We start from the raw sequence: 26,931 nt of genomic DNA on the forward strand, positions 1-26,931 counted from the left end.
AATTCCAACACTCATCAGAAAACATTCACATCAAACCCACAAGACCGCTTTGGATCCCAGTAACAGTTTACAAAAAAGTCATTTCAAATTCTGCTTGCAGAGCTAGAGGAATTGTTAGTGCTAATTTATTTTCTAGTAATGATGACATCTGTGGTGACTTCTATTAAAACAAAAATTTGGGGGAGGATGGGGACAGGACCTTCCTCCATGGTACTATTTTCTGTTGAAGTAAGGTATTCTAGATGATTAAGTCATCATATGAACAAGATCAAGATTGCAAAGACACTTCTCTATCTTTAACTGGTTTTAAAACTCCAAAGCATTTTGGAAATAAACTTAAAAGATCATCTTTAGAGCTAATGACAAAGGTAGTACTCAAGCAGTGTTTTCAATATCAGCTCATCCACCCTCAGACTAAAAGTCCATCTCAAGGATTCTGATCCTTGAGCGTGATAGCCTTACACCAGGCCATGCTTGATTAACTGAGATAACACCCTAGTAAGATCAAAGACTAGAATTCCCACATTAGTATTGGGTAAACAATCTGTCACTAAAACATGATCCAAGATCAGAATCACAAGGACTTTGTATAGTTGCAACAGGATAGATAATGGCTATATGGGCCAGCAAAAAGTGACCAGAAACATCATGCATTTATCTCAATATATGTTCCTGTTAGTGTAGGTCCTGCCAAGAGCCCAGCAACACTCCTAAAGGACACAGGAAAAGAAGTCAAACTCAAAACTTTACTGAAACTATGCAAACTGACCATGTCCTCTTTGTCTAAGAAGGATAAAAGGTAGATCTGACACAAAACATTTATGTTTGGCAATAAGGATGGACAGCCTGACTCTGGAACTAGAATAGAACCTCTCATCAGCAGTTCTGTTCCTTTTTCACTACAGAGAGGCATTCGGTACGTCACATCTTACCTAAAAAGTAATAAGCTGTGACATTGTTGTGGTTTAAGCCCAGCCAGCAACAAAGAACCATGCAGCTGCTCACAGCCACACTGGAGTGTCCCAGCCAGCTCCTCCCTCCAGTGAAGGAGGGGGAGGAGATGCTCCAGGTACTGGAGCAGAGATTCCTCTACAGTCCCTGATGAAGACCATGGTGAGGGCAAGCTGCTGTCACCCTGCAGCCCATGGAAGTCCACAGTGGAACAGATATCCCCCTGCAGCCCTGGGAGGACCACATGCTGGAGCAGGTGGATTTGCCCTGAAGGAGTCTGTAATCCTGTGCAAGACCCGTATTGGAGAAAGCTCTTGGCAGGACCTGCAGCCCATGCTAGAGCAGGCTTTCTGGTACAACTTGTGACCCCACAGGAGACCCATGCTGGAGAAGTCCATTCCTGAAGGACTGTGCCCCATGGGGAATTCATAATGGAGCAGTTTTTGAAGGACTATCTCTCATGGGTGGGATCCCATGCTGGAGCAGGGAAAGAGTGTGAGGGGGAAGGAGTAACAAAGTGTTAGGAACTGACTGCAACATTTATTCCCCATCCTCCTGCATCACTCACAGGGAGGAGGTAGAGAAGTCAGGAGTGAAGTTAAGCCTGGGAAGAAGTGAGGGGTGGGGAGAAGGTGTTCTAAAATTTGTTATTATTTCTCATTATCCTGCACTGGTGTTAATTGGCAATACATTCATTTCCCTGAGTAGAGTCTGTTTTGCCCGTGACAGTAATTGGTGAGTTATCTCCCTGTCCTTATCTCAACCCATGAGCCTTTCAATGTATTTTCTAACTCCTGTCCAGCTGAGGAGAGAGCAGCTTTGGTGGGTACCTGGCAGCCAGCAAAGGTCAACCCAGATATGTATCAAGAAAGTGATCTGAGAAACAGCAGCACCAACATGCACACACTCCAGAAAACAACTCATTAACAGAAGAGAAGCCTATAGGATTCTGAGCTCAGCTCAGAGGACATTAAAAACCACAAAAAATAAACAAAAAAAACACTAACCAAAAAATAAAGGCAGGGCAGTGCCACTACATTATCTGACAGGTTTTATGCCTGACAAACCAAGAAGGAACAGATAGAGTAAGAGAACATCTAAATGATAATTTTCATTTACGAATTAGCAAACCCAAACTTCTTTCATTCAGATATTTTTCAAATAATCTGGACTCCATCTCATCCAACTAAGCACTATGTCTCTTGGGAAGTACCTTCTAGAGACGTATACCTCAGTCTTTAAAGGCTTAACAGACAGTCCATTTTAGTGCCCAAGGTGGGGCTCGCAGGGTTCAAACGGGGACAGATCTGATCAGAGTGTGATAAAACAAATTTGTTGTATACATTTCTTGTATTTGTTAAATAGTTGCTGGTCACAGTGTTGGTTTACTTGTTCACGTAGTGGTGTTATATAAATTCTTATATGTTCTATGTATACCCTGCAATACTGTTCTTAATCTCTGAGAGAGGGATGAGAACCACCATTTTATTATCCTGGATAACAACAGCTTACGATGATTGTATCACTGGTCATGGAGACAGGTTGGTATTTGTACGCAGCATTATTGTCATTCCAGTACCTTGGGCTTTTCCTCTCAGAATTCATTAGTAATCACATCCAATCTATTGGGAAGACAGAGGGGGATATTTTCTCCTGTTTTCTCACCTTTCCTTTCTCCTTCAAGCTAATCCCAACAACTATTGAGAATTCTGAATACCTTTGGGACATTCCAGTCAGCATGCTGTTATTGTTGTGTCTCCTGAATTTGTTCCAACTCTTGTTTAAGGTTGCAAACTTTGTTTTTAAGAATGCTGCCCAACCATTTGCCCCAAGACTGGATAGTCATAGGTGGAATGGCATGTGGCAGAATATGAACAGGTATCTGGAAAACTTCTCACCCCTAATGGTTTGGATCTTCATCCCTGAACAACTGCAAAGGCATGACAGAGTGATGGAGTACTAGAAAGGAAAATATTGTGGCTATTCCAAAGCAGCACAACTTACTGCAATGTGTTGGGCTCTGGTCAGTATCTACTAAACACTGCTTGACATTAAGCAGCACCCTCAGGGGGAATGGAGGTAAAACAGACCTCCAGGTACTATGGTTACTCCAACCCTTGTGACAAATACTGCAGCTCCCCCAATGCCAGCAACAGTCAACAAACCTGTGCCAGTATCAGTTCCCCCTTATCATGGGTTTGTGTGGAGCCACTTTTTGCTCAGTAAAAGGGGGAGGGGGCTGCAGTCCTGTCCCAGTAAACAGTTCTCGAAACATCTCCTGGCTCTGAGGTAGACCCACTGACAGAGATCAGTCATAGAACTTTTGTCTCAAAGACTGTTTGCCCAAATGGAGACATGCTGTTGTCATGGAGATAACCACCTTTATTATCATCTCCTTATCAGAAGGAGCACCCTGAGGAAAGGTGAGAGGCCCCAGAGTTACAAAGTCCCCTGCCATGCAGCAGTCAAGTGAACAGTTCTGGATCCCTCAGTTCAAGAAGGATGGGGAGCTGCTGAAGAGTTCAGTGCAGGGCCACCAAGATGATTAAGGGAGTAGAGCATCTCCCTTATGATGAAAGACTGAGGGAGCTGGGGCTCTTTAGCTTGGAGGAGACTGAGGGGTGACCTCATTAATGTTTACAAATATGTAAAGGGTGAGTGTCAGGAGGATGGAGCCAGGCTATTCTCAATGATGTCCAATGATAGGACAAAGGGCAACGGGTACAAGGTAGAGCATAAGAGGTTCCAAAGAAGTACAAGGAAAAATTTCTTCACTGTGAGGGTGACGGAGCACTGGAACAGGCTGCCCAGATGGGTTATTGAGTCTTCTTCTCTGGAGACATTCAAAACCCACCTGGATGAGTTCCTCTGTGACCTATTCTAGGTGGTCCTTCTCTGGCAGGGGGTGTTGGACTAGATGATCTTTGGAGGTCCCTTCCATTCCTTGAGATTCTATGATTCTGTGAACAGCACTGCATTGGGTAAGATGCAAGTCTCATTGGTGGGAGATGGAGTCATGCCAAAACTTCATTGGGCACTGTGACCCTGAACAAGAAAAAAAAGGGCCCATTGAGACAAAGACTGTGTAATCGTCCACTGTTGGAACACCGACAGACTTGGATCCCTGGGACACTGCAGATCAATACTGGTGACTATTCTTGCAATTCTATCCCACATGCTTGTGTGGGAATAAAGAACTAGTAATTAGTAAAAATGTAAAAGGACCTTCAGATTATGAGATTGATTGTGGACAACTGAGGTAATGTTCCAGAATGCCCTGTTGTGAGTGCGAGAAGCAGCAGCGTGAGAATGGAAAACAGGAAAAATCTGAAGGTCAGCAGGACGTAAAAACAAAAACTGAGATGATGTAATTCTTTACAATAAATTGGGGGCTTGCATACAGTGTGGTAGCACTTGCTCATGGAAATGCTCCCCTTTCAAGTAAACCTGAGTGGGTTTGGTAAGTTTCAGCGTATCGCCCCGATCCTGGTTGCACCGGAACCAGCAAGTGGTGCCCCATTGGGAGGTGAAGTACACAGCGACATGCTTGTATGCCAAGAAGGAACAATGTCGGGACTAAAAAATTTTTTCTGCATCTGGTGCATACCAGAAAACAACATCTGGCTATGGGAAGCTGCCAGAATACTTAAGTTCATAAGGGGCTTTTATTTTATTTTCCTTTATTTTCCTTTCCTTTCTTTTCCTTTCTTTTCTTTTTTCTTTTCTCCTTCTCCCCTCGTCTCTCCCCCTCCCACAGGGCCCTCACTGGACCCAGCACTCCAGGTCCTCAGCATCCACCGACCAGTGGCACCCACCCCCCTCCGCCTCCCATCGCCACCAACCCAGGTCCATCCGACACTCTCATTCATTTAAAATCATGGGATCTGGCCTTTCTATATGCAAGTATTAAAGCAGCTATTGAAGGCTGTCCAATGTTTGGTAACAGATGATCAGTTGAGAATTATTGTGCTCTATTAGGAGATATTGTACATGGTTCCCAGCAGAAGGAAGTTTAGATTTAGTATTATGATGCAAGGTCGGACATGAGTTTTAAACTAAAAAGGAGCTGGGGCTTGCAGTACCTACCTCTGTTGTGATTATGTGGTGATTGATTTATTTGGCTGTATAATCACTGACAGGAGAGATAACAGAACCCTTTGAAATCCCATCTCAACAAGAGAAAGAAGTAACAGTGCCTATCCCCCTACCTCCCCCTCCCCAAGAGAAACAAGTCGGGGTGCAAAAGATAAAGATGAGAAATTAGAATCCCAGCCCCCAAATTATTCATCCCCCTCCCTGTGTGTGGTAGGCACTGGGCATGGGGTGGAGTGAGAGGAGGTGCTGGTGGTAGCAGATATAAGCACATGGTGTAAACAAGGGGTTGGAATAAAGTATCATCCATGCTGAGTGTGTGGTGATCCTTGTCCCCTCAGTGGGGGTGGGCTGAGTGATCCGTGCGGGCGGCCTGGTGGTGTTGCTGGTGGCGGCAACACCCATGCATGCACAGTGGAACTGAGCAGCCGCAGCTTCACTCACCTCATGCACTCCCCCTCAGAATCCCAACCACTCCCCTCGTGAGGCATTCCTGGTAGAAGTCCAGGGAAAAGGGTCTAGTTTACAGGCATGTTTTAGGGAAGCATTAAATAATGGGAACCCTGTGGCATTGCCAGTGATTTTAAGACCCCACCAATAGCTGCAACATGAGTCCCTGACGTATGAGGTTTTTAAAGAATTGCAGAAAAGCTTCAGAGTCCATTGGAAATGGGTATATTGGAGGGGATCTCTAATGGATATCAATTGGTCCCATGGGACTGACAAGCACTTATAAAAACAGTGTCAACACCAGCACAGTATTGCATTTGGAGGACCAAGTATGCAGATCTTTGTACTCAGCAAGCCATGGAAAATTTGACTGACATCACACCGCTAGGTTATGAGATGCCAGTATTTTACATGTATTAGCTCTCCTGGATTTTCGGGACTTCCCAAGCAGCATTTGCCATTCTATCTCTAACTGATCCCAAAGTGGGATCTAGTTGTGCTGCCTGTGCATAGCAAACTGGTAAATGAAAATCAATATCGTATTCCAGGGGCAGAGGAGGAAATTACCCAAACCATTCAGGCACCTCAAGAATCAGGAATTGTTAGGGAAACTGTGACTGACTTTCACAACTCCATTTGGCCTGTCCAAAAATCAGATGGCATTTGGAGAATGACTGTAGGTTATACAGAATTGCATAAAGTTACTCCCCCACCCTTGCAGTTCTGGTACTGGACACAGTAACTCTTATATACTCTCATCAAGGAGACTCAACATAGATTTAGTAATGGGAAATCCTGTTTGACCAACCTGATAGCTTTCTATGAGGGCAGAACTGGCTGGCTAGATGAGGGGAGAGCAGCCGATGTCATCTACCTTGACTTCAGCAAGGTTTTTGACACTGTCTCCCATAACATCCTCATCAGAAAGCTCAGGCAGCGTGGCTTGGATGAGTGGATGGAGAGCTAGCTGAATGGCAGAACCCAGAGAGTGGTGATAAATGGCACAGAATTGAGTTGGTGGCTTATGGCCAATGGAGTTCCACAGGGATTGGCTCTGGGGCCAGTCTTGTTCAACATTTTCATCAACGATCTGGATGAGCGGACAGAGTGTACCCTCAGCAAGTTCGCTGATTACACCAAATTGGGAGGACTGGCTGATTCACCAGTGGCTGTGCTGCCATTCAGCGGGACCTTGATTGACTTGAGAGTTGGGCACAGAGGAATCTCATGAGGTTCAAGAAGGACAAGTGCAGAGTGTGGCCAGTAAGTCGAGGGAGGTTCTGCTCCCCCTCTACTCTGCCCTGGTGAGGCCTCATCTGGAGTACCGTGTCCAGTTCTGGGCTCCTCAGCTCAAGAGGGACAGAGAACTTCTGGATAGAGTCCAGTGCAGGAACATCAGGATTATCGGGGACTAGAGCATCTTCCTTATGAGGAAAGGCTGTGGGAACTGGGGCTGTTTAGTCTAGAGAAGAGACTAATTTTTTATTAATATTTACAGATATCTAAATGGTGGATGTCAGGAGGATGGGGCATCACATTTTTCTATTTTATCTAGTGACAGGACAAGGGATAATGGAAAGAAGCTGGAACACAAAAAGTTCCACTTAAATATAAGGGAAAACAATTTCACTGTGAGGGTGATGGAGCACTGCAACAGGCTGCCCAGGGAGGTTGAGGAGTCTCCTTCCTTGGAGGTCTTCAAGACCCGTCTGGACATGTTCCTATGTGACCTGATCTAGGTGAACCTGCTTCTGCAGGGGTGTTGGGCTAGACGTTCTCTAAAGGTCCCTTCCAACCCCTATCATTCTATGATTCTATGATACTCTATACTGAGGACTGTGTACCAGAATACACAGTGCAACTACATATTACTGATTACAGTTCACCATGACACACAGAACATATCTCATGTGCTGGAATGGGTAAAAAAGGATGGAGAATATTACTGGTGCGACCTTTTTTTTTGGATGATCTCCAACTGCTACTGGAATCTTGAATAGAATACTACATCCTGAAATAGCGTTGTTGATAGTAAACATGTTATGCCTAGTCTTAATAATCATCATACATCTGGAAGTGTGGTATTTAATTCAAGACTTAAACTGATTAACACCACCTAGGCCTGCCACATTAAAATAAATACACCAAAATATAGAGAGAATGATGTTTCTTAACACACTTGATGATGACATATAAAGTATGAGGCACTTTTATAGCATGGAGGCAAGAGGTACCTGCATTATCATTTCATGAGGGAAAGGTGATTGACTACATTCACGAGGTTGAGTTTAGTAGGGCAATTTGCCTAGGGAAAAGATATAAGCTCAAGGTCATGCTGTTTTCTAGTGGAAAAGGATCGTTACAGATCAGCCTGACTTGACTATCTCCAAGGATAACTTTAGAAGATGAGAAGGTTCTTGAGCTAATGGGCAGTGAAATAGACATCTCTGTGATAACATCGTTGAGGGAAACTAGATGTTCCTGCTATCTCTTTGGAGATATATTTTCAACAACAAGATGACTAACAGTCAGTCACTTTTATAAAAGTCCAGTCCCATTTCTGTGGGGTGAGAGGATTTCTGCATACTCTCCTTTGGAGTGTGTCTGAAAATCTTCCCCATTGAGCAGGGACGCCTCTTAAGGTTACCTTCTGGAGTGGAGAGAAAGAATCTCCTGCTGTCTTTGATATGGGTGAGTAACATCATTCTCTATGAAATAAAGGCTGAATTGCAACTGATTGTAATGATCACCATGAAAATGAAGCTACAAAACAAAGAAGGGGGAAATGTGGGAATAAAGAACTGGTGCTTAGCAAAAAATGTAACTGACCTTCAGATTATGAAACTGATTGTAGGCAAATGAGGTAACATTACGGAATGCCCTGTTCAAATTGTGAGAAGTAGCAGCATGAGAGTGGAAAACAGGAAAAATCTGAAGGTCAGCAGGATGTAAAAACAAAACCGAGATGATGTAATTCTTTATAATAAATTGGGGGCTTGCATATAGCATGGTAGCACTTGGTCATGGCAGTGCTCCTCCTTCAGAAAACCTGAGCGGGTTTGACATGCTTCAGTGCATCACTGCAATCCCAGCTGGCAGCTTGCTTAATTTCTGCCTTATTTTTTTCTATTCTAGTCTATCACTACAGTTTTCGACTTTTGATAATAAAAAGTTGTTTCATATATACAGCATTTGACCTTGTTTACATCTTAATCTCATTCTTGGGATCACAACGAAATCTTCCCGACATTGGATGGGGACATTTAAATTGGTGTCACAGACAAGATCTCTTGAATGAGAGTGCCATATTGTTTTCCAGATACGCGTGACCTCTCAGGAACATAAGAGGGCAGGCTTATCTGTTGTTTGAAACTTCCCTGTTGCCTTCCTGAGAGGACTGCTTCTCCATTTTATAGAAGATGAATGATCTGAGCAATTGTAAAACTGCTCCTTTGGGAAGAGCTTTGTATAATTTTTTAGAGAAACATAATGCATGACCCTCTGTGCCCAGGGTGGACTGGGCCCAGAGAAATTGGCATAATTTGCAGAGTGCGGTTGATCAAACAAGTGCCTTACAAAAAGATGCGAGGGTAACATCAGGAAAAGGAAAATGTATCATCTGTGCTGTTCTTGGTGCCAGTTTGGCTGCTCCTGTAGAAGCTAGGGAATTTCTCCAAAACCTTGTCTAGGCCCTCCAGGGACAAGTGACGTAGTTGAAAGGTCAACTGCAGGAGGAGAGAGATCAGATGAGATGTTTGCAGATCTCTTTTAAGAAGCAATTGCTTGAGGGTACAGCCCATAAGGAAATGCCTGCAAAATCCAAAGCTAGTTATCCTTTTGACAATTTGCAAGTGGCTAGGGAGAAATTGGAGAAGTTAGAATTGCCTGCCTTACGATCTTTAGTTAAGACTGAGTATATTTATGATGATGATTGTGGAGATCCTTCACAAGTTACAACTAAGGCAATCTCCTATACTGCCAACGAGTTGGCAAAGTTGAAAAAGGAGTTTTGCCAGTCCCCCAAGGAGTTGGAGACTGAGTATATATGGAGAGTGTCATTGACTGGTGAGGGGAGGAAATCAGATTTTGCTAACTGAAAAGGAGGCAGGATACTGGGGACCAGGACCCCTGGACATCACCGGTCCCCCTGGTCCTTGACATAGCAGGCAACCTAATGGGCAGGGAGCCTAAATCCTCTGGAGAGAGGAGATCCCCTCATGATTATGGGGACTGTTGAGCAATTAGTGGAGAGTGTGCAGAAGGCAGCTCACTTGCAGATGATGTATGATTGAAAATTAGAGTCCAGACATGAAACCCCAATGATGCTACCTGTAAATCCTGAATGAATTACCCCCTTTCATACGAGGACTCCCCGAGTCTTTAAAGCCAATTGTAATAGAACTACAGGGGAAAATATAGGCAATGTCCCAGAGCGAAAGAGTTACGGTTGCCTTGGAGGGACTTACGCCCGATCAGTACCGCTGGTCCTCAGATAGGAAGATGTGGAGCTGGGGAGAAGTAGCCCAGGATTTAATTAATTACAAACGCAAATATGATCCCATTAACTCTCCCTGCTACTAAAATAGAGCCAAAGTAAAAATGGTCCTGCATCCTGAAAGCAAGAGAAAAACATCCCTCGTTGAACTGCCTGAAGGAAGAGATATCCCAATAAAATGTAATAGTCTGTGGGCGAAGGCATCTCAGAATGCCATTTGTCGTCTTAGCCACGAGGGCACATTGCTGCCTTATGTTTAGTTTATTGTCAACCAGGACTCCCAGGTCCCTCTCTGCAAAGCTGCTCTCCAGCAGGTCAATCCCCAGCCTGTACTGGTGCATACAGTTGTTCCTTCCCCAGATGCAGGACTCTGCACTTGTCCTTGTTGAAACTCATGAGATTCCTCTCTGCCCAACTCTCAAGCCGGTCAAGATCCTGCTGAATGGCAGCACAGCCTTCTGGAGAACCAGCCAGTCATCCCAGTTTGGTATCATCAGCAAACTTGCTGAGGGCACACTGTCCCCTCATCCAGATCGTTGATGAAGATGTAGAACAAGACTGGCCACAGAACCAGTCCCCGTGGAACTCCACTGGCCACAGGCCTCCAACTTCATTCTGTGCCATTGATCACCACCCTTTGGGCTCTGTCATTCAGCCAGCTCTCAATCCACATCACCATCCACTCATTCAAGCCACACTGCCTGAGCTTTCTGATGAGGATATTGTGGGTGACAGTCTCAAAAGCCTTGCGGAAGTCAAGGTAGATGACATCCGCTGCTCTCCCCTCATATAGTCAGCCAGTTATGCCCTCATAGAAAGCCATCAGGTTGGTCAAACAGGATTTCCCCTTGCTGAATGCATGTTGACTCCCCTTGATAATCACCTTTTCCTTCATATGTTTGGTGACTACATTCAGGATGATTTGTTCCATCACCTTTCCTGGGATGGAGATGAGACTGACCAGACTGTAGTTTCCTGGGTCGTCCTTCCTGCCCCTTTTGAAGACTGTGAGTGACATTGGCCTTTCTCCAGTCCTCAGCACATCACAAAGGATTGTTAGCCTGGATATCAGACAATCTAATTTTGGCCACTTCCAAGACCTGCTTGGAATGATCTCATAGGATAAGATCCTAGATGGTAGAAGTGCCCAAGAGAGCTGGTCAGTCTTCAAGCACCACTTCCTCCAAGACCAGGATTGGTGTGTCCTCGAAAGTAGAAAAGCAGGAAAGGAGGCAGGAGGCCTCCATGGATGAACAAAGATCTGCTGGGACAACTTAGGGAGAAAGCAGCCATCTATGAGAGGTGGAAAGAGGGCCTGGTTTCTTGGGAAGAGTAAAGGAACATTGCAAGAACATGCTGGGGTGCAACCAGGAAGGCTAAAGTGCTTTTGTAATTAAAGCCAGACAAGAAAGTAAAGGAAAACAAGACGGGGTTTCTCAAGTATATCATCAGTAAAAGGAAGATTAGGGGGAAAGGCTCACTGCTGAACACAGAAGGTTCCCTGGTGAAAGAGGATGAACAGAAGGCTCAATTACTGAATGCATTCTTCACTTCAGTCTTTATGGCCAAGGCTCACCCTCGGAGACATCAGTCTAGCAAATATGGTAACTGATGGCATGCATCCAAGAGTGCTGAGAGAGCTGTCTCATGTGGTTGCTAATCCACTCTTCACCATTTTTAAACATTCATGGAGGACAGGCGAGGAGCCTGAGGACTGGAGAAAGGCCAATGTCACTCCAGTCTTCAAAAAGAGAAGGAAGGGTGACCCAGGAAACTACAGGCCAGTCAGCATCACCTCCATCCCTGGAAAGGTGATGGAACAGCTCATAGTCAGTGTTGTCACCAAACATATGAAGGAAAAGATGGTTATCTGTTGTAGGTGTCCAGAAGATCTCGGGTTGTAACGCAAGAGGTGAAGGGTACAGAAGAGGTGGGCACGGGGTGGAGTAAAAGGAGGTGCTTATGTTAACAGATAAAAGCACATGGTGTAAACAATTAGTTGGAATAAAGCATCATCCATACTGAGTATGCAGTGATCTTGTCCCCTCAGCGGGGGTGGGCTGAGAGATCTGTGTGGGCGGCCTGGTGATGTTGCTGGTAACAGCAACATATGGTGACCCCAATGTGATGGGCGGAACGCAGGACGTCTGTGGCCATGGCACAGTTGGAACAAGTGATTAAGGTACTTAAGGCGGTGGCACTTGATGTGGGCATGCGGGTTCAATGCACGCTCACGGCCGCGTGCATCCTATGGATGCGGAGGCGGGGTGCAGTACGGGCACCCACAAAGTTATTAAGTGTCCAGAATTGGACGGCAGTGGAGGAGGAGATGTTACAGGCTGCCTTAGTGGGGACCAAGGGGATGGATCAGCATCTTAAAGCATGGGGGGAGATTAAGAGGACTCGGACTAAGGCAGCAGAGGAGAGAGTTTTGATTGTCGGCGCAGGAAGCTCTCCAGGGGGAGGGGCGGAAAGCGCAGACAGAGGAGAGAGTTTGTAGTGATCAGGAGGCTCAGACGAGCGTGAAGGTGGAGAATCTGGGAGTGTAGACGGGTCCGTCACTATGTGGGGATGTGGAATGTGATAAACTTGACAGTGAGGGGTGCGGCCCCGGAGCAGAGCCCCCACGGGAGTGTTGCTTCCCAGTCAAATTCAGCCTGCCGGGTTATCCCTGGGACGAGTTGCAGAGGATGCGGACAGGGAATGCCGAGCGGGCGGAGTTGGGCGGGGGTACGGAGCAGGATGATCAGGGGAGAGTGGGGGGGGGCGACCCCAAGTTAGACTGGGCACCATCGGGCACACAAGGGGAGACAAAGAAAAAGAAAACGCAGGAGTAATACCGACTGCGCTGCCGGGGACAGCACGGAGTGAGCCAGACCCCTGTTAAGTTAACATCTGTTAAGTTTCTCCGGAGTGCCCCTCCCCCCCCACGCGCCAACACCACCAGACCGAGCCCTCACGGACCGCTGGACTCATCCTTTCCATCCTCAATCCTTTGCCATGATGCCATGCATTTTGCTATAATTGTGATGATGAATAGTGGTTTTCTTACAGTGGAAACTTTCTAAGGTGTTTTTAGATTTGTGTTTTGGACTCATTGGTAGGGGCAATGGCAAAGCTGACAACTGGGATTTGATCATTTCATGGTTACCAACAATGACAACAGAGCCACAGGAGTTAGAATTATTGGGATCTATAAAGATAGATTTTTCTGTTATATTTAATTTTACGGGCAATACCAAAAAATTTTAGACAGAATGTGGATCCCATCCTGGGCGTGTATAAGTATCTGCTTTATTAACTCAGCTATGCAAATTAGGATGCTGGCTTAGCAAACAAACTAATCAAACCCCAATAACATTAGAAGGCTTGATTAGTGATGTAAGTAGTATTAGACATGCAACCTTGCAAAATAGAGCTGCTATAGATTTTTACTTTTAGCACAAGTGTAATAATTTTGTTTATAAGCTGTGGGGGTTTTTTTCAGTGTATAAAAAAAGCAGCTGGCTGATGTGATTGCTAAGCCTCTCTCTATCATTTTTGAACAATCATGGAGGACAGGTGAAGTGCCTGAGGACTGGAGAAAAGCCAATGTCATGCCAGTCTTCAAAAAGGGCAAGAAGAATGATCCAGGAAACTACAGGCCGGTCAGCCTCACCTCCATCCCTGGAAAAGTGATGGAACAACTCATCCTGAATGTTATCATTGAACATATGAAGGATAAGATGGTTATCAGGGGGAGTCAACATGGCTTCACCAAGGGCAAATCCTGTTTGACTAACCTGATATCCTTCTATGAGTGCATAACCAGGTGGCTAGATGAGGGGAGAGTAGCGGATGTCATCTACCTTGACTTCCGCAAGGCTTTTGACACTGTCACCCACAATATCCTCATCAGAAAGCTCAGGCAGTGTGGCTTGAATGAGTGGATGGTGATGTGGATCGAGAGCTGGCTGAATGACAGAGCCCAGAGAGTGGTGATCAATGGCACAGTCGAGTTGGAGGCCTGTGGCCAGTGGAGTTCCACAGGGATCGATTCTGGGGCCAATGTTGTTAAAAATCTTCATCAACGACCTGGATGAGGGGACAGAATGTACCCTCAGCAAGTTCAGACCATCATCAGACCAAGATCCCTCTCCAACTGGCAAAGCAGATAGTTGCTGCTTGCCCTCAATGTGCTTCAACGCTACCATGGAAAGCCAGAGTTAATCCCCGACGGTTGCTCCAGAATCAGATCTGTCAAACAGATGTCACAATTTATGAGCCCTTTTGTCCCAACCATCACCTCCATGTCACCACTTACACCTACAGTGGCTACATACTAGCTAACCCCAAGCGTCAAGCCACAGCGCGCCACGCGATCAGGCACTGGCTACAATGTATAGTTGTCCTAGGATGTCCTGAACAAATCAAAACTGACAATGGGCCTTGTCACACCTCCCATGTGACATGGGAATTCTGTCAAACCTGGCAGATCAAATTGGTACACGGTATCCCTCACAATAGCCAGGGACAGGCGATCGTTGAATGCGCTCACACTACTCTAAAAGTACAGCTCAACCAATTTAGAGAGGGGGAGAGCATGGGACATAGAATTACCCCCCTAAAGGCAACATGATATTTTAATACGCTGTCTGTACGTCCTTAACCATTTTGTTCGAGGGTCAGGACCCGTACCGGTGCAAGCACACTTTAGGGAGCAAGAACCGGTAGCAGTGGATAAATTACCAGCAGTCAAATTACAGCAAATCGACACTGGGGAGTGGGAGTCAGGGTGGAAGCTCAGATGTCTGGGTCGAGGGTATGCTTGTGTAGAAAAGGAGGGAACCCAGCAGTGGGTCCCGGCAAAATGAATACGACCAGAGATATGAGTCTAACAGTCTACTGAGTCTCTTTTGCAGGTTGACGTGTTCTTCAGAGTGTTCGCTGTAACGCAGATCCAGCTGGGATCACTCAACTATTGGCGAGATTGGGCAGTGAAGTGGAACACGACCAGCACCTGTTTATATCTTCCCGCAATTGGCTCAGCTAGCACGTGTGCTGGGCAGACATATCATGTATCAGCCTGTGCCACAGGATGCTGGAGTCATCGAGCTTAGGGAGGAGGAGATGTAGGCATCCGGAAGATCTCGGGTTGTAACGTGAGAGGTGGAGGGTACAGAAGAGGCGAGCACGGGTTGTAGTGATTGTGTTAGCAGATAAAAGCATGTGGTGTAAACAATTAGTTGGAATATAGCATCATCTATACTGAGTATGTAGTGATCTTGTCCCCTCAGCGGGGTTGGGCTGAAAGATCCATGCAGGCGGCCTGGTGATGTTGCCGGTAGCGACAACAAATATCAAAGGTAGTCAACATGGATTCACCAAGGGGAAATTCTGTCTGACCAACCTGATAGCTTTCTACAAGGGCATAACTGGCTGACTAGATGAGGGGGAGAGCAGCAGATGTCATCTACCTTGATTTCAGCAAGGCTTTTGAGACTGTCATCCACAATATCCTCATCAGAAAGCTCGAGCAGTGTGGCTTGGATGAGTAGACGGTGAGGTGGAACGAGAGCTGGCTGAATGACAGAGCCCAGAGGGTGGTGATCAATGGCACAGAATGAAGTTGGAGGCCTATGGTCAGTGGAGTTCCACAGGGACTGGTTCTGTGGCCAGTCTTGTTCCACATCTTCATCAAACGGCCTGGATGAAGGGACAGTGTGCCCTCAGCAAGTTTGCTGATGACACCAAACTGGGGCTGGTTCCCCAGAAGGCTGTGCTGCCATTCAGTGGGATCTCAAACAGCTTGAAAGTGGGGCAGAGAGGAATCTTATGAAGGTCAACAAGGACAAGTGCTGTATCCTGCACCTGAGGAGGAACAGCCTCATGCACCAGTACGGGCTGGGGGTTGACCTGCTGGAGAGCAGCTGTGCAGAGAGAGATCTGGGAGTCCTGGTTGACAATAAATTAAACATGAGGCAGCAATGTGCCCTTGAGGCCAAGAAGGCCAATGACATTAATATTTACAACTATCTAAATGGTGGATGTCAGGAGGATGTGACATCACAGGACATGGTGTAATGCGAAGGAGTTGGAACACAAAAAGTTCCATTTAAGAATAGGAAAAACTATTTTGCTGTGAGGGTGACAGAGCACTGGAAGAGGCTGCCCAGGGAGGTTGTGGAGTCTCCTTTTCTAGAGGTCTTCAAAACCCACCTGGACGTGTTCCTCTGTGACCTGATCTAGGTGTATCTGCTTTGGAGGGGGGGTGGACTAGATGATCTGTAAAGGTTCCTTCCATCGCCTATAATTCTACGATTCTATGATTTATTAATCACAGAATCTTAAGGGTTGAAGAGACCTCGAAAGATCATGTAGTCCAATCCCCATGCCATAGTAAGTCACCTAGAGTAGGTCAGACAGGAAGTCATTGTCCTGGTTTGGGCTAGGATAGAGTTAACTTTGATGAGGAAGTAGGAAGGGCACAGCATGGGCAGCTGATCCAGGCTGGCCAACAGGTATTTGATACCATATTGACATCATGCCCAGTACATATAGGCAGGGAGCTAGTCGGGGGCGGGGTTGCGGGAGCGCAGGTTCTGCTGCCGGTCGGGAGCGGTCGTGTCGGGTCCCGGGTGGTGAGCAGCTGCGGCACACACCATTCCTTTTGTATATCCCCTCATTTACTGTTAAAACTTTTTTTTTTCCGAACTTGTTTCTTCTTATTGTTGTTCTATTAAACCGTTCTTATTTCAACCTACATGGGTTTTTCCCCCTTTTCTCTGGTTACCCTCCCCGCTCCGCTGGGAGGGGAAGGAGTGAGTGAGCACCCTCGTGGCTATTTGTTCCCGGCTGGACAAAACCACGACATTATTTGGCGCCCAACATGGGGCTCGCAGGGTTGAAGTAAGACACAGTGGGCTGAAATAATTTTCTTGTGTACATTTCTGATATTAGTTAACAAAAAAGCTGCTGGTCACAATGTTCATTTATATGCTTAAATGGTGTTGGCCAATAATTTCTCATATGCACTATGTATTCTCTGTGATAGTGTTTATTGCCTTTGGAAAAGGGACGAAAGCACTCGTTCTGATATACTTGTTATTGCCTTATGGTATGGTTATATCACTGGGTATGGAGCTAGGCCAATACTTGTACATGACTTGGTTGGCATTTCTACAACTTGGACATTTATTTTCAGAATGTAGAGACAGTAATGACACTCAGTTCATGGGAAAAATGGAGGGACGTAATTTTCACATTTTTTCCATCCTCCCTTACTCATTCAAGTTAACTGCAATAGTTTTTGACAATTCAGAATGCACTTGGAATGTCCCAGCCATTGTCGTTTTATTGCTCTGTCCTCTAGGTAGGGTGTTTTTCTTGGGTAGAGTTGCAAAATTTGTTTTTCAGACTGTTATGAGGTTGGGCAGCTATGGAAGGATTGACATGCAGAAGAATATGAACAGGTATTGGAAGAGTTTTTTACTTGTACAGATTAGCAAAAACTGTGGCTATTCAAACTGAGGCAACTGATGCTGTTGCTGCCCTAACCCCAACAGCAGACACTGATCCTGAATCAGAGGATCAACCTGTGCCAGTGTCAGTTGCTCCTGTCCAGAAAAAGAAATACACAAAAAAATCAGTTTGCCTTCTGAGGGATGAAGATGAACCAGTGTCATCACGGGAGCGGGAGGAAGAGTCAGAGTCAGAGCCAGAGATAATCACCCGATCCTTGTCCCTGAGTGAACTGTGAGAAGTGCGAAAAGATTACAGCCACCACCCAAACGAGCACCTTGTCGCCTGGCTGCTCCGATGCTGGGAGAATGGGGCCCACAGCTTGGACTTGGAGGGCAGGGAAGCCAGGCAGCTGGGCTCTCTGTCCCGGGATGGCGGTATTGACAAGGCGATTGGAAGAAAGACAGAAATCCTCAGCCTCTGGAGAAGACTTTTGTCCAGTGTGAAGGAAAGATACCCTTTCAAAGAAGACATCATATGCCACCCAGGAAAGTGGACCACAATGGACAAAGGTATCCAGTACCTGAAGGAGTTAGCTGTGCTGGAAATGATTTATAATGAGCAGTTACCAACAGACCCAGATGAGGTCCAGTGCACACAATCTATGTGGCGAAGATTTCTGCAAAGTGCACCATCATCTTATGCTAATTCATTGGCAGTCATCTCCTGGAAAGAAGGTGAGGGGAAAACAGTGGGGGAAATGGGTGTTCAACTTCAGCAATATGAAGAAAGTCTGTCTTCCTCCCTACAGGCTGTTGTTTCAGCTGTAGATAAAACGTCAAAAGAGTTCCACCAATTCAAACAAGATATGTCCCACTCTCCACCTGCCCAAGTCCATACTTCAGCTATTAGTAGATGTCCCTCTGTTCAAAACAGAATATAGAGGGCAGACACCACAAGGTGCTTTGTGGTCTTATCTGCAGGACCAGGGAGAGAACATGAACAAGTGGCATGGGCAACCTACTTCAGCCTTAAGGGCACGGGCACAGCAGTTACGGGGAAAGACCGCTACAAAGAAGCAATTTCTCCTGGAAAGATGCTGCTCCAGTTTCCAGTGAGCAACTGCCTAGACAGAATAGAAGGGTTGAGCTCTATTCTAGTCCCCTTGAGGGGACTTCTAGCTCTTTTCCACAAAAAGTATCTAATGACTGCCATGGCCACTACTAGGGAGGCCCTGCCTCCAGCCAGGTGGAGGAGAGGGACAACCGAGTTTATTGGACAGTGTGGATCCGATGGCCTGGCACATCAAACCCACAAGAGTACAAGGCTTTAGTGGATACTAGAGCACAATGCACTCTGATGCCATCAAGTTGTAAAGGGACAGAATCTGTTTGTATTTCTGGAGTGACAGGGGGATCTCAACAGCTAACCTTGTTAGAAGCTGGAGTTTAACTGGGGATGAGTGGCACAAACACCCCATTGTAACAGGCCCAGAAGCTCCGTGTATCCTGGGCATAGACTACCTTAAGAGAGGGTATTTTAAGGACCCAAAAGGGTACCGGTGGTTCTTTGGTGGGGCTACAGTGGAGACAGAGGAAAGTGAACAAGTGTCCAGCATGCCTGGCCTCTCAGAGGACCCTTCTGTTGTGGGGTTGCTGATGGTGGAAGAATAACAGGTGCCAATTGCGACCATAACAGTGCACCGGCGGCAATATAGCACCAGCAGAGATTCAGTGATTCCCATTCATAAGTTGATTCACCAACTGGAGAGCCAAGGGGTGATCAGCAAAACTCACTCACCCTTTAACAGCATGGCATAACGTAGATGGTATAGAATAAGGGGTGGAATGTCCTGGTTTGGGCTAGGATAGAGTTAACTTTGATGAGGAAGCAGGAAGGGGCACAGCATGGGCAGCTGACCCGGGCTGGCCAAAAGGTATTTGATACCATACTGACATCATGCCCAGTACATATAGGCAGGGAGCTAGTCGGGGGCGGGGCTGCAGGAGCATGGGCTCGGCTGCCGGTCGGGAGCGGTCGTGTTGGGTCCCAGGTGCTGAGCAGCTGCGGCACGCACCATTCCTTTTGTATATCCCCTCATTTACTGTTAAAACTGTTGTTTGTTTTTTTTTTTTTTTCCGAGCTTGTTTCTTCTTAGTGTTGTTCTATTAAACTGTTCTTATTTCAACCTACATGGGTTTTTCCTCCTTTTTTCTGGTTCCCCTCCCCGCTCCGCCCGTAGGGGGAGGACTGAGAGAGCACCCTTGTGGCTCTTTGTTCCTGGCTGGACAAAACCACGACACTCATCCAGGAGGGTTATGAATGTCCCAAAAAAAGAGACTTAACAATCCATCTGGTGAGAGTGTTCCAGTGCTCCATCACACTCACGGTGAAGAAATTCTTCCTTGTATTTCTATGGAACCTCTTATTTTCCAGCTTATACACATTGTCCCTTGTCCTATCATTGGACATCATTGAAGACAGCCTGGCTCCATCCTCCTGACACCCGTCCTTTACGTACTTGTAAACATTAATGAGGTCACCCCTCAGTCTCCTCTTCTACAAGCTAAAGAGCCTTAGCGCTCTCTGCTTTTCATTATAAGGGAGATGCTCCACTCCCTTAATCTTTTCTGCAGCCCTGCGCTGAACTCTCTCCAGCAGCTCCCTGTCATTCTTGAACTGAGGGGCCCAAAACTGGACACAACATGCCAGATGTGGTCTCATGAGGGCAGATTAAAGGGGGAGGAGAACCTCTCTGGACCTACTAAACCACACCCCTTCTAATACACCCCAGACTGCCATTGGCCTTCTTGGTCATGAGGGCACATTGCTGGCTTATGGTCATCCTGCTGTCCAACAAGACCCCCAGGTTCCTTTCCCCTACACTACTCTCTAATAGGTCATTCCCCAACCTGTACTGGTACATGGGATTATTCTTTCCCAGATGGAAGAATCTACACTTGTCCTTGTTGAATTTCATTAGATTTCTCCCCGCCCAACTCTCCAGCCTGTCCAGGTCTCATTGAATGGCAGCACAGCCTTCTGGTGTGTCAGCCACTCCCCCCAGTTTAATATCACTAGCAAACTTGCTAACAGTACCCTCTGTTCCCTCATCAAGATCAGTAATCAATATATTGAATAGCACTGGTCCCAGCACTGATCCCTGAGGGACTCCACTAGATACAGGCCTCCAACTAGGTCACAATTCTCTGCCTTCTTCCATTCAGTTCTACATGACTATGGAGATCAACCAACCAGAAAACTGACTATAGAAATCAGCTTCCCATTTCTTTCAAGGTAAATACATTTAAAAGAAAAAAAAAAAAAAAAAAGACAATATCTCAAGAACTTACCTTCAGACTTCAACTTTGTAAGAACAAAAATCAGGTAGTTGTTAAAGTCTGGATACTGATTGAGTTGTTCTAGTTTCTGAAAAGAGAAACTGTTAAGGAAATTGGAATCTTCACACAAAGCATTTAGAGTTTTCTGTATACTATGATTATCAAGTGAATTATGTACTACTGCATCATGTCAACAGTTGTGACTATAAACTCACAACATATAGAGTATAAACACTAAAAACAGTTTCTGTAACTTTCATACTGAAAAGTAGCTTTTAATTATGTTGAAATATGAAAAAAAGAATCCAGGGACAGACACAGAAATTAATAGACCCTTAGAAATATTTTAAGTCAAAAAAACTCAACCCCCTCCCAACAAAAAACAACAACCAAACAAAATCCCTAAGCCACAAAACCCCTCACCTTCCCTCTGTACAGTTTTAGATTTTAATATTTACACTTAGAAGCCAGCCAAACTTACGGAATGCAGAGACACAATCCCATAATATATCATTTTTTTCTCCACAATACATAAAAGCATTTCAGCATTAAATTACAACAGCTATTATGATTTTTATAAGCTACTCCCTTTAATATTAGTCATATACTTTTATGTTAACTAGCCAGTCTGAGTTCTCAACAGTGAGAATCTATTTAATTTTAAATGCCCAGATATTTGTACCAAGATGTTCATACTTATCCATGGTCTCTAAAAACAAAAAAATCCTTTTGTACACAAAAAGATTTCCTAGGGTGATACCTCTCTGAATAAGTATCTTCCTAGTAGTACCAGCCTCTTCACTATGTCCTTGGGGATACTGCAAGAAAAATGATGTTTCTTAACAGCTAGAAGGTATGAAATTGTTTCTCTAAAAATTATCATTACTTCTGTCTCAAAACTCTAAGTATTCTGACACTGCTTGGCTAGAACAGCCATCTGGCATTCTCACACCCTGTATTAATTAATATTATGCTAAACAATATTTTAAGTCATAAATATGCAGTGTCACCTTTAAGTTACCAAACATACTAGATACCATCAGTATGGTAAACAATCAAGTCATTGAATAAAAAAAATATTTTCAGAAGTAGTAAGATAATTTGCTTCACAGGCATTTACTTTACTTGATGTATACTTAAATTTCTAAACATTCAAAGTCAGTAAATCTTAGCTGAATGTACCTATGTTAGGACATTGATGGTCCTTTTAATAACCAACAGCCAGCATCTCAATCACAAACTTAAACTTCATTTTTAAATATTTAGGCTTCTTGCATCAAGTAGTAACTTTGCTAGAGAAACCTGCCCTCCTTCCGCTTAATAAGAGATTGAAGTGTACTTATCACAGCCACCAGCTCCTTTGCTGTAAAACACATAGGAGATTAACTGTAAACAGAAGGAAGGACATAGTAAGTGAAAAAAAACACAGAACAAACATTCTACGTGGTTCCTAGAAATGAAGAAACACACATCCAAAGACTGCTGTCAAAGGTGCTATGCGAAAGAGCTCTTTCACAAACAGCCAACAAGTAGGGTAGCAAATTTAAAAATTATTTCTTTCTTCTCCAAGCTCCAGAAACATAATGACCAAAACAGTCAGTTGAACATTACTAACAACCATAAATGGAATGGCTCCAATAAGAATCATAGAATGGTAGGGGTTGGAAGGGACCTTTAGAGTTCATCTAGCCCAATTCCCCTGCAGAAGCAGGTCCACCTAGATCAGGTCACAAAGGAACATGTCCAGGTGGGTTTTGAAGACCTCCAAGGAAGGAGACGCCACAACATCCCTGGGCAGCCTGTTCCACCTCATGAGATTCAGCTCTGCCCAACTCTCAAGTCAGTCAAGATCCCACTGAATGGCAGCACAGCCTTCTGGTGAAACAGTCAGTCCTCTCAGTTTTGCGTCATCAGCAAACTTGCTGAGGGCGCACTGTCCCCTCATCCAGATCGTCGATGAAGATGTAGAACAAGATTGGCCCCAGAACCAGTCCCCGTGGAACTCCACTGGCCACAGGCCTCCAACTTCATTCTGTGCCATTGATCATCACCCTTTGGGCTCTGTCATTCAGCCAGCTCTCAATCCACATCACCATCCACTCATCCAAGCCACACTGCCTGAGCTTTCTGATGAGGATGTTGTGGGTGACAGTGTCAAAAGCCTTGCAGAAGTCAAGGTAGATGACATCCACTGCTCTCCCCTCATATAGTCAACCAGTTATGCCCTCATAGAAAGCTATCAGTTTGGTCAAACAGGATTTCCCCTCGGTGAAGCCATGTTGACTCCCCCTGATAACCACCTTTCCCTTCATATGTTTGGTGACTACATTCAGGATGATTTGTTCCATCACCTTTCCAGGGATGGAGGTGAGGCTGACCAGCCTGTAGTTTCCTGCCCTTTTTGAGGGCTAGAGTGACTGTGGTCTTTCTCCAGTCCTCAGGCACCTCGCCGGTCCTCCATGACTGTTCAAAAATGATGGAGAGAGGCTTAGCAATCACATCAGCCAGCTCTCTCAGCACTCTAGGATGCATTCCATCAGGACCCATTGACTTATGAGCCTTAAGCTTGGCCAACAAGTCTTTAACCTCTTCCACTCAGGGCAAGTCCTCTGCTGTCCAGGTCATCCTACTAGCCTTGCTGGACTGGGCTTCCCAAGGGCCAAATTAGGCTCTAAAGACTGAAGCAAAGAAGGCATTCAGTAGTTCAGCCTTCTGTTCATCCTCTGTCACCAGGGAACCCTCTGTGTTCAACAGCAGGCCTACATTCCCCCTAATCTTCCTTTTGCTGCTGATGTACCTGAAAAACACCTTCTTATTTTCCTTAATTTTCCTGGCTATGTTTAATTCTAGAAGTGCTCTTGCCTTCCTCATTGCACCCCTGCATGCTCTGGCAAAGTTCCTATACTCTTCCTAAGAAATCAGGCCCTCTTTCCACCTCTCATAGATGGCTGCTTTCTCCCTAAGTTGTCCCAGCAGATCCTTGCTCATCCATGGTGGTCTCTTGCTTCCTTTTCCTGCTTTCCTACATGTGGAGACACACTGCTCCTGGGCTTGGAGGAAGTGGCGTTTGAAGATCTTCAAACCTTCTAGACCTTCTAGAATCTTATCCTATGAGATCCCTTCCAAGCAGGTCTTTGAAGAGGTCAAAGTCAGCTCACCAGGGTCACGGTCCTGCTTTGTGTCCTGCCTCTTCCACACAGGATCTTGAACTCTATCATACTAAAACACACAAGTTTCCCTGGACAGATGGAAGAGGATCCTCCCTGGTTTGGCTCTGCATCAGGGTGGATAGTCCTCTGCATCTCAACATGGTGTGCGGATGAGGGGCACTTATCCCTGCTACACAGGATAGCTTGTTCTATGTTACTTCTTCCCTTCCCCCCCCCATCCCCCAAGTCCTTCAGTTTAAAGCCCTCTTGATCAAGTTGACTAGCCTATTCCCAAATATTGCAGTGCCCTTATGAGAGAGATGAATTTCATCTTGTCCTATCAAGCTATAGTCCCCAAGGAAGGATCCATCGTCATAAAAACCCCAAACCTTCCCACTGGCATCAACCTCTTAGCCAGGAGTTAACTTGTCCAATTTTTGCATTGGTGACTTCCCCTTTACATCTTGGCTCCTGGCAGGCAGCACACCTCTCGTGACTCCTTATGCGATCGAGAGACCGGGTCTCGGTGCCTCTTAGCAATGAGTCACCCACAACGAGCACCTATCTCTTCTTTCTACTGTGCCCATTACCTGTTGCTGATGGAGCAACTGATGGTGAATTGTTTGCTGGGATTTCCCCTTCTGGAGCTTGCTTGTCTAAGTCCCCTGTCACCAATGCCTCATACTTATTTGCAGTTGGCACTCTAGAAGGGGAGTTATGAAGACGAGCCCTACTTTTTTTTGTCACCAGGGTCCAAGGCATATCAGATTCACTGGAGGCCTATACCTGATTGTGGAAGCCTCTGTCAATCTCCACCTCTGCCCCTCTAATACTACGAAGTCTAATAACAGTTTCCTATAGCAGAAAAAGCAAGCATAAAGAACTGAAAGAGGAAACTAATTAGAAAACATCCAATCAATCTAGGAATCGAAGAACAGCTTATAGGCCATATTTTCTTATTTTTTTTTCACCTTCTTTAACTTTTTCTTTTTCATTCTAAGAAAGATCTATATCTTCCTTCGAAAAATGTTTGAAAGCCTTAACAATTCATAACTTTGTTAACAAAGGGTTTTGGCTAACTTATACTCCTCGCTTTATTACATTTGAGTTCTAAACACCTAAATATACCAAAACTGTCATAAAGACCATGAGAAAGTCAATACACTGATAAACTTATTTAAAATTTATAGACTGGAAGTACTTTAAATTTGAAACCGTTAATCACTATCCTACCTGAACATGCTAATAAGTAGCATTCCACAATACAACAGTCATCACAACTTTTTGTGGAAACAGTCTCAAAGGACAGTTTTGTTTTAATTATAGGACACAGCCTGACAAGTTGTAATTAGAAAAGTTTCCCAAACTGATAATACAATGGTAAAAACATGCCACTCATCCAACCTTTACAGACCACGAGGACCTCCTTGAAAGCACTGACATTTCAGCACAGCAAGGACTTACCATTGCTAATGTAAGCCACAACACTAACTTAAAATGCAATGCAATGCAAAGCTATACAAGAAGCCACAGACAGTAGATTTCTCCCTTCTCGTTAAATGTGTGCAATACACAGCATTTCAAGCTGAGGATTGTAGGCAAGCAGAAACATCCTCACAATGAAGCAAAATACACTGTCAGAGACAAGCAGTCCAACGAGAGCATGCAGACAGCGGCTCCACCAATGATACTCCTCCCACCAGCTACGGCTTTTGCCTTGAATCCCAGCGCCGGATTAGTTTTGGAAGCCCCTGCTCTCCTCCATTTTGCCGCAGGGTACCTCACTCCGCACCACCAATCCATCCCGGCGGGCAGCACCCCTCCCCCCCTCTGCTCCAGCTCTATGGGCGGGAACCGCCGTGGATGAGAGCAGGGTGTTGGCTGCAACCCACCGTGGGGTAACCTGGGAAAGCAACAGATACCGAAGCAACCACGCCAGGCCTTTAAAAAAAAAAAAAACAAAAAAAAACCAAACAAAATACGAACCTTGTCTCCGGGCTCGCAACAGGTGCCCGGGATCCCAGTGGGGGAAAACGACTCTAAAGACCCCCTTGGCAGTTTAAACATTATGGCCACCCGCAGCGCTCGCTGTAACGGTTCCCCAGGCAGGCCCGGTCGCCGCCGTTGCCTGCCGCACCGCCGGCTTGGGATCGCGTTGACTCCCCGCAGCGTCTCCGGACTTCCCAGCGCACGTCCGGGCTGCCGCGGCCCAGTTCTGCCTGCCCCACCCGCCCGCGCGGCGTAGGCCGCAATCAAGGATACTTGTTGCACGGCTCTCTGGGTGGTGGTGTCTGGAGACTGAGACTCCTTGAGCAGCTGCAGGATCTGATGAAGCCCCTGTTCGTCGGGCTTCCACTCATACTCCATCTTGGCTTGCTGCAAAACACCAAACAAGCGGCTGCGGTTAGCAGAACACCAGGCCCAGGGAGGGAGGAAAGCAAGCCAGTTGCGCTGAGCCCAGAGACAGACAACACTAACCTTCTCCTGCCGCCACCCGCTGTACACTAGACCGAACGGTCTGAGTCACGGTGAATTTGTAATCTGGCCCCAAGAGCCGCTTCGCGTCCTCCTGGGTCCTAGCGCCGGGCACGCCTCCGCCCGCCCGATCCGCCTCGGGCCCACCGGCGCCACCGTTAGCCTTTCCCCAGTGCGTCCCACAACGTCAGGAGCCTGGGGGCGACAAAACACGAGCCACTCAATTCCGGGTAGCGGAAAATGGGGCGCCACAGTCCCTCCCGAAAACAGAGAAAAAGCTCCAACATCCCCGACGGGCGAGGGACAAAGCGGAACTCCGGCCCAGCCTCCTCGGGGCAGCTGCCGCCAGCTCTGAAGGCTGCTGCCCACGAAGAAGTGGGGATGCGAATGCAGATCCTGCTTTGCCGTCTTCTTTACGTGACTTGGTTTAATGCTGTGTAGATTTCATAAACTCTCAATTTCACATGTAAAGAGGGAATAGGACCAACTACACAAGAAGTGGGGAAAGAAACTCAAACTACTTGAAGACCTAGTGTAT

The 26,931-nt window shown here is 45.9% G+C and overlaps 1 protein-coding gene across 8 annotated transcripts in view; it reads right to left on the reverse strand.

The window, feature by feature from the left end:
* The window catches only part of LOC133628454 (transportin-1-like), a 103,481-nt gene extending 76,834 nt beyond the window's left edge, over positions 1 to 26,647 (reverse strand). For 2 of the 8 annotated variants that reach the window (XM_062016620.1, XM_062016617.1), the window contains exons 1-3: positions 26,181 to 26,264; positions 20,782 to 20,850; positions 3,806 to 3,996 (exon numbers count right to left, since the gene is read on the reverse strand). In XM_062016620.1, the coding sequence (XP_061872604.1) occupies positions 3,806 to 3,950 (145 nt within the window). In that variant the 5' untranslated portion in view covers positions 3,951 to 3,996; positions 20,782 to 20,850; positions 26,181 to 26,264. Of the gene's footprint in view, positions 1 to 3,805; positions 3,997 to 20,781; positions 20,861 to 26,180; positions 26,295 to 26,396 lie in introns of those variants that run through there. The other 6 variants (XM_062016621.1, XM_062016614.1, XM_062016619.1 and 3 more) reach the window with 5 other exon arrangements.
* Positions 26,648 to 26,931: the final 284 nt, after the last annotated feature.

Source organism: Colius striatus, chromosome W, assembly GCF_028858725.1.
Source record: "Colius striatus isolate bColStr4 chromosome W, bColStr4.1.hap1, whole genome shotgun sequence".
Lineage (NCBI taxonomy): Eukaryota > Metazoa > Chordata > Aves > Coliiformes > Coliidae > Colius > Colius striatus.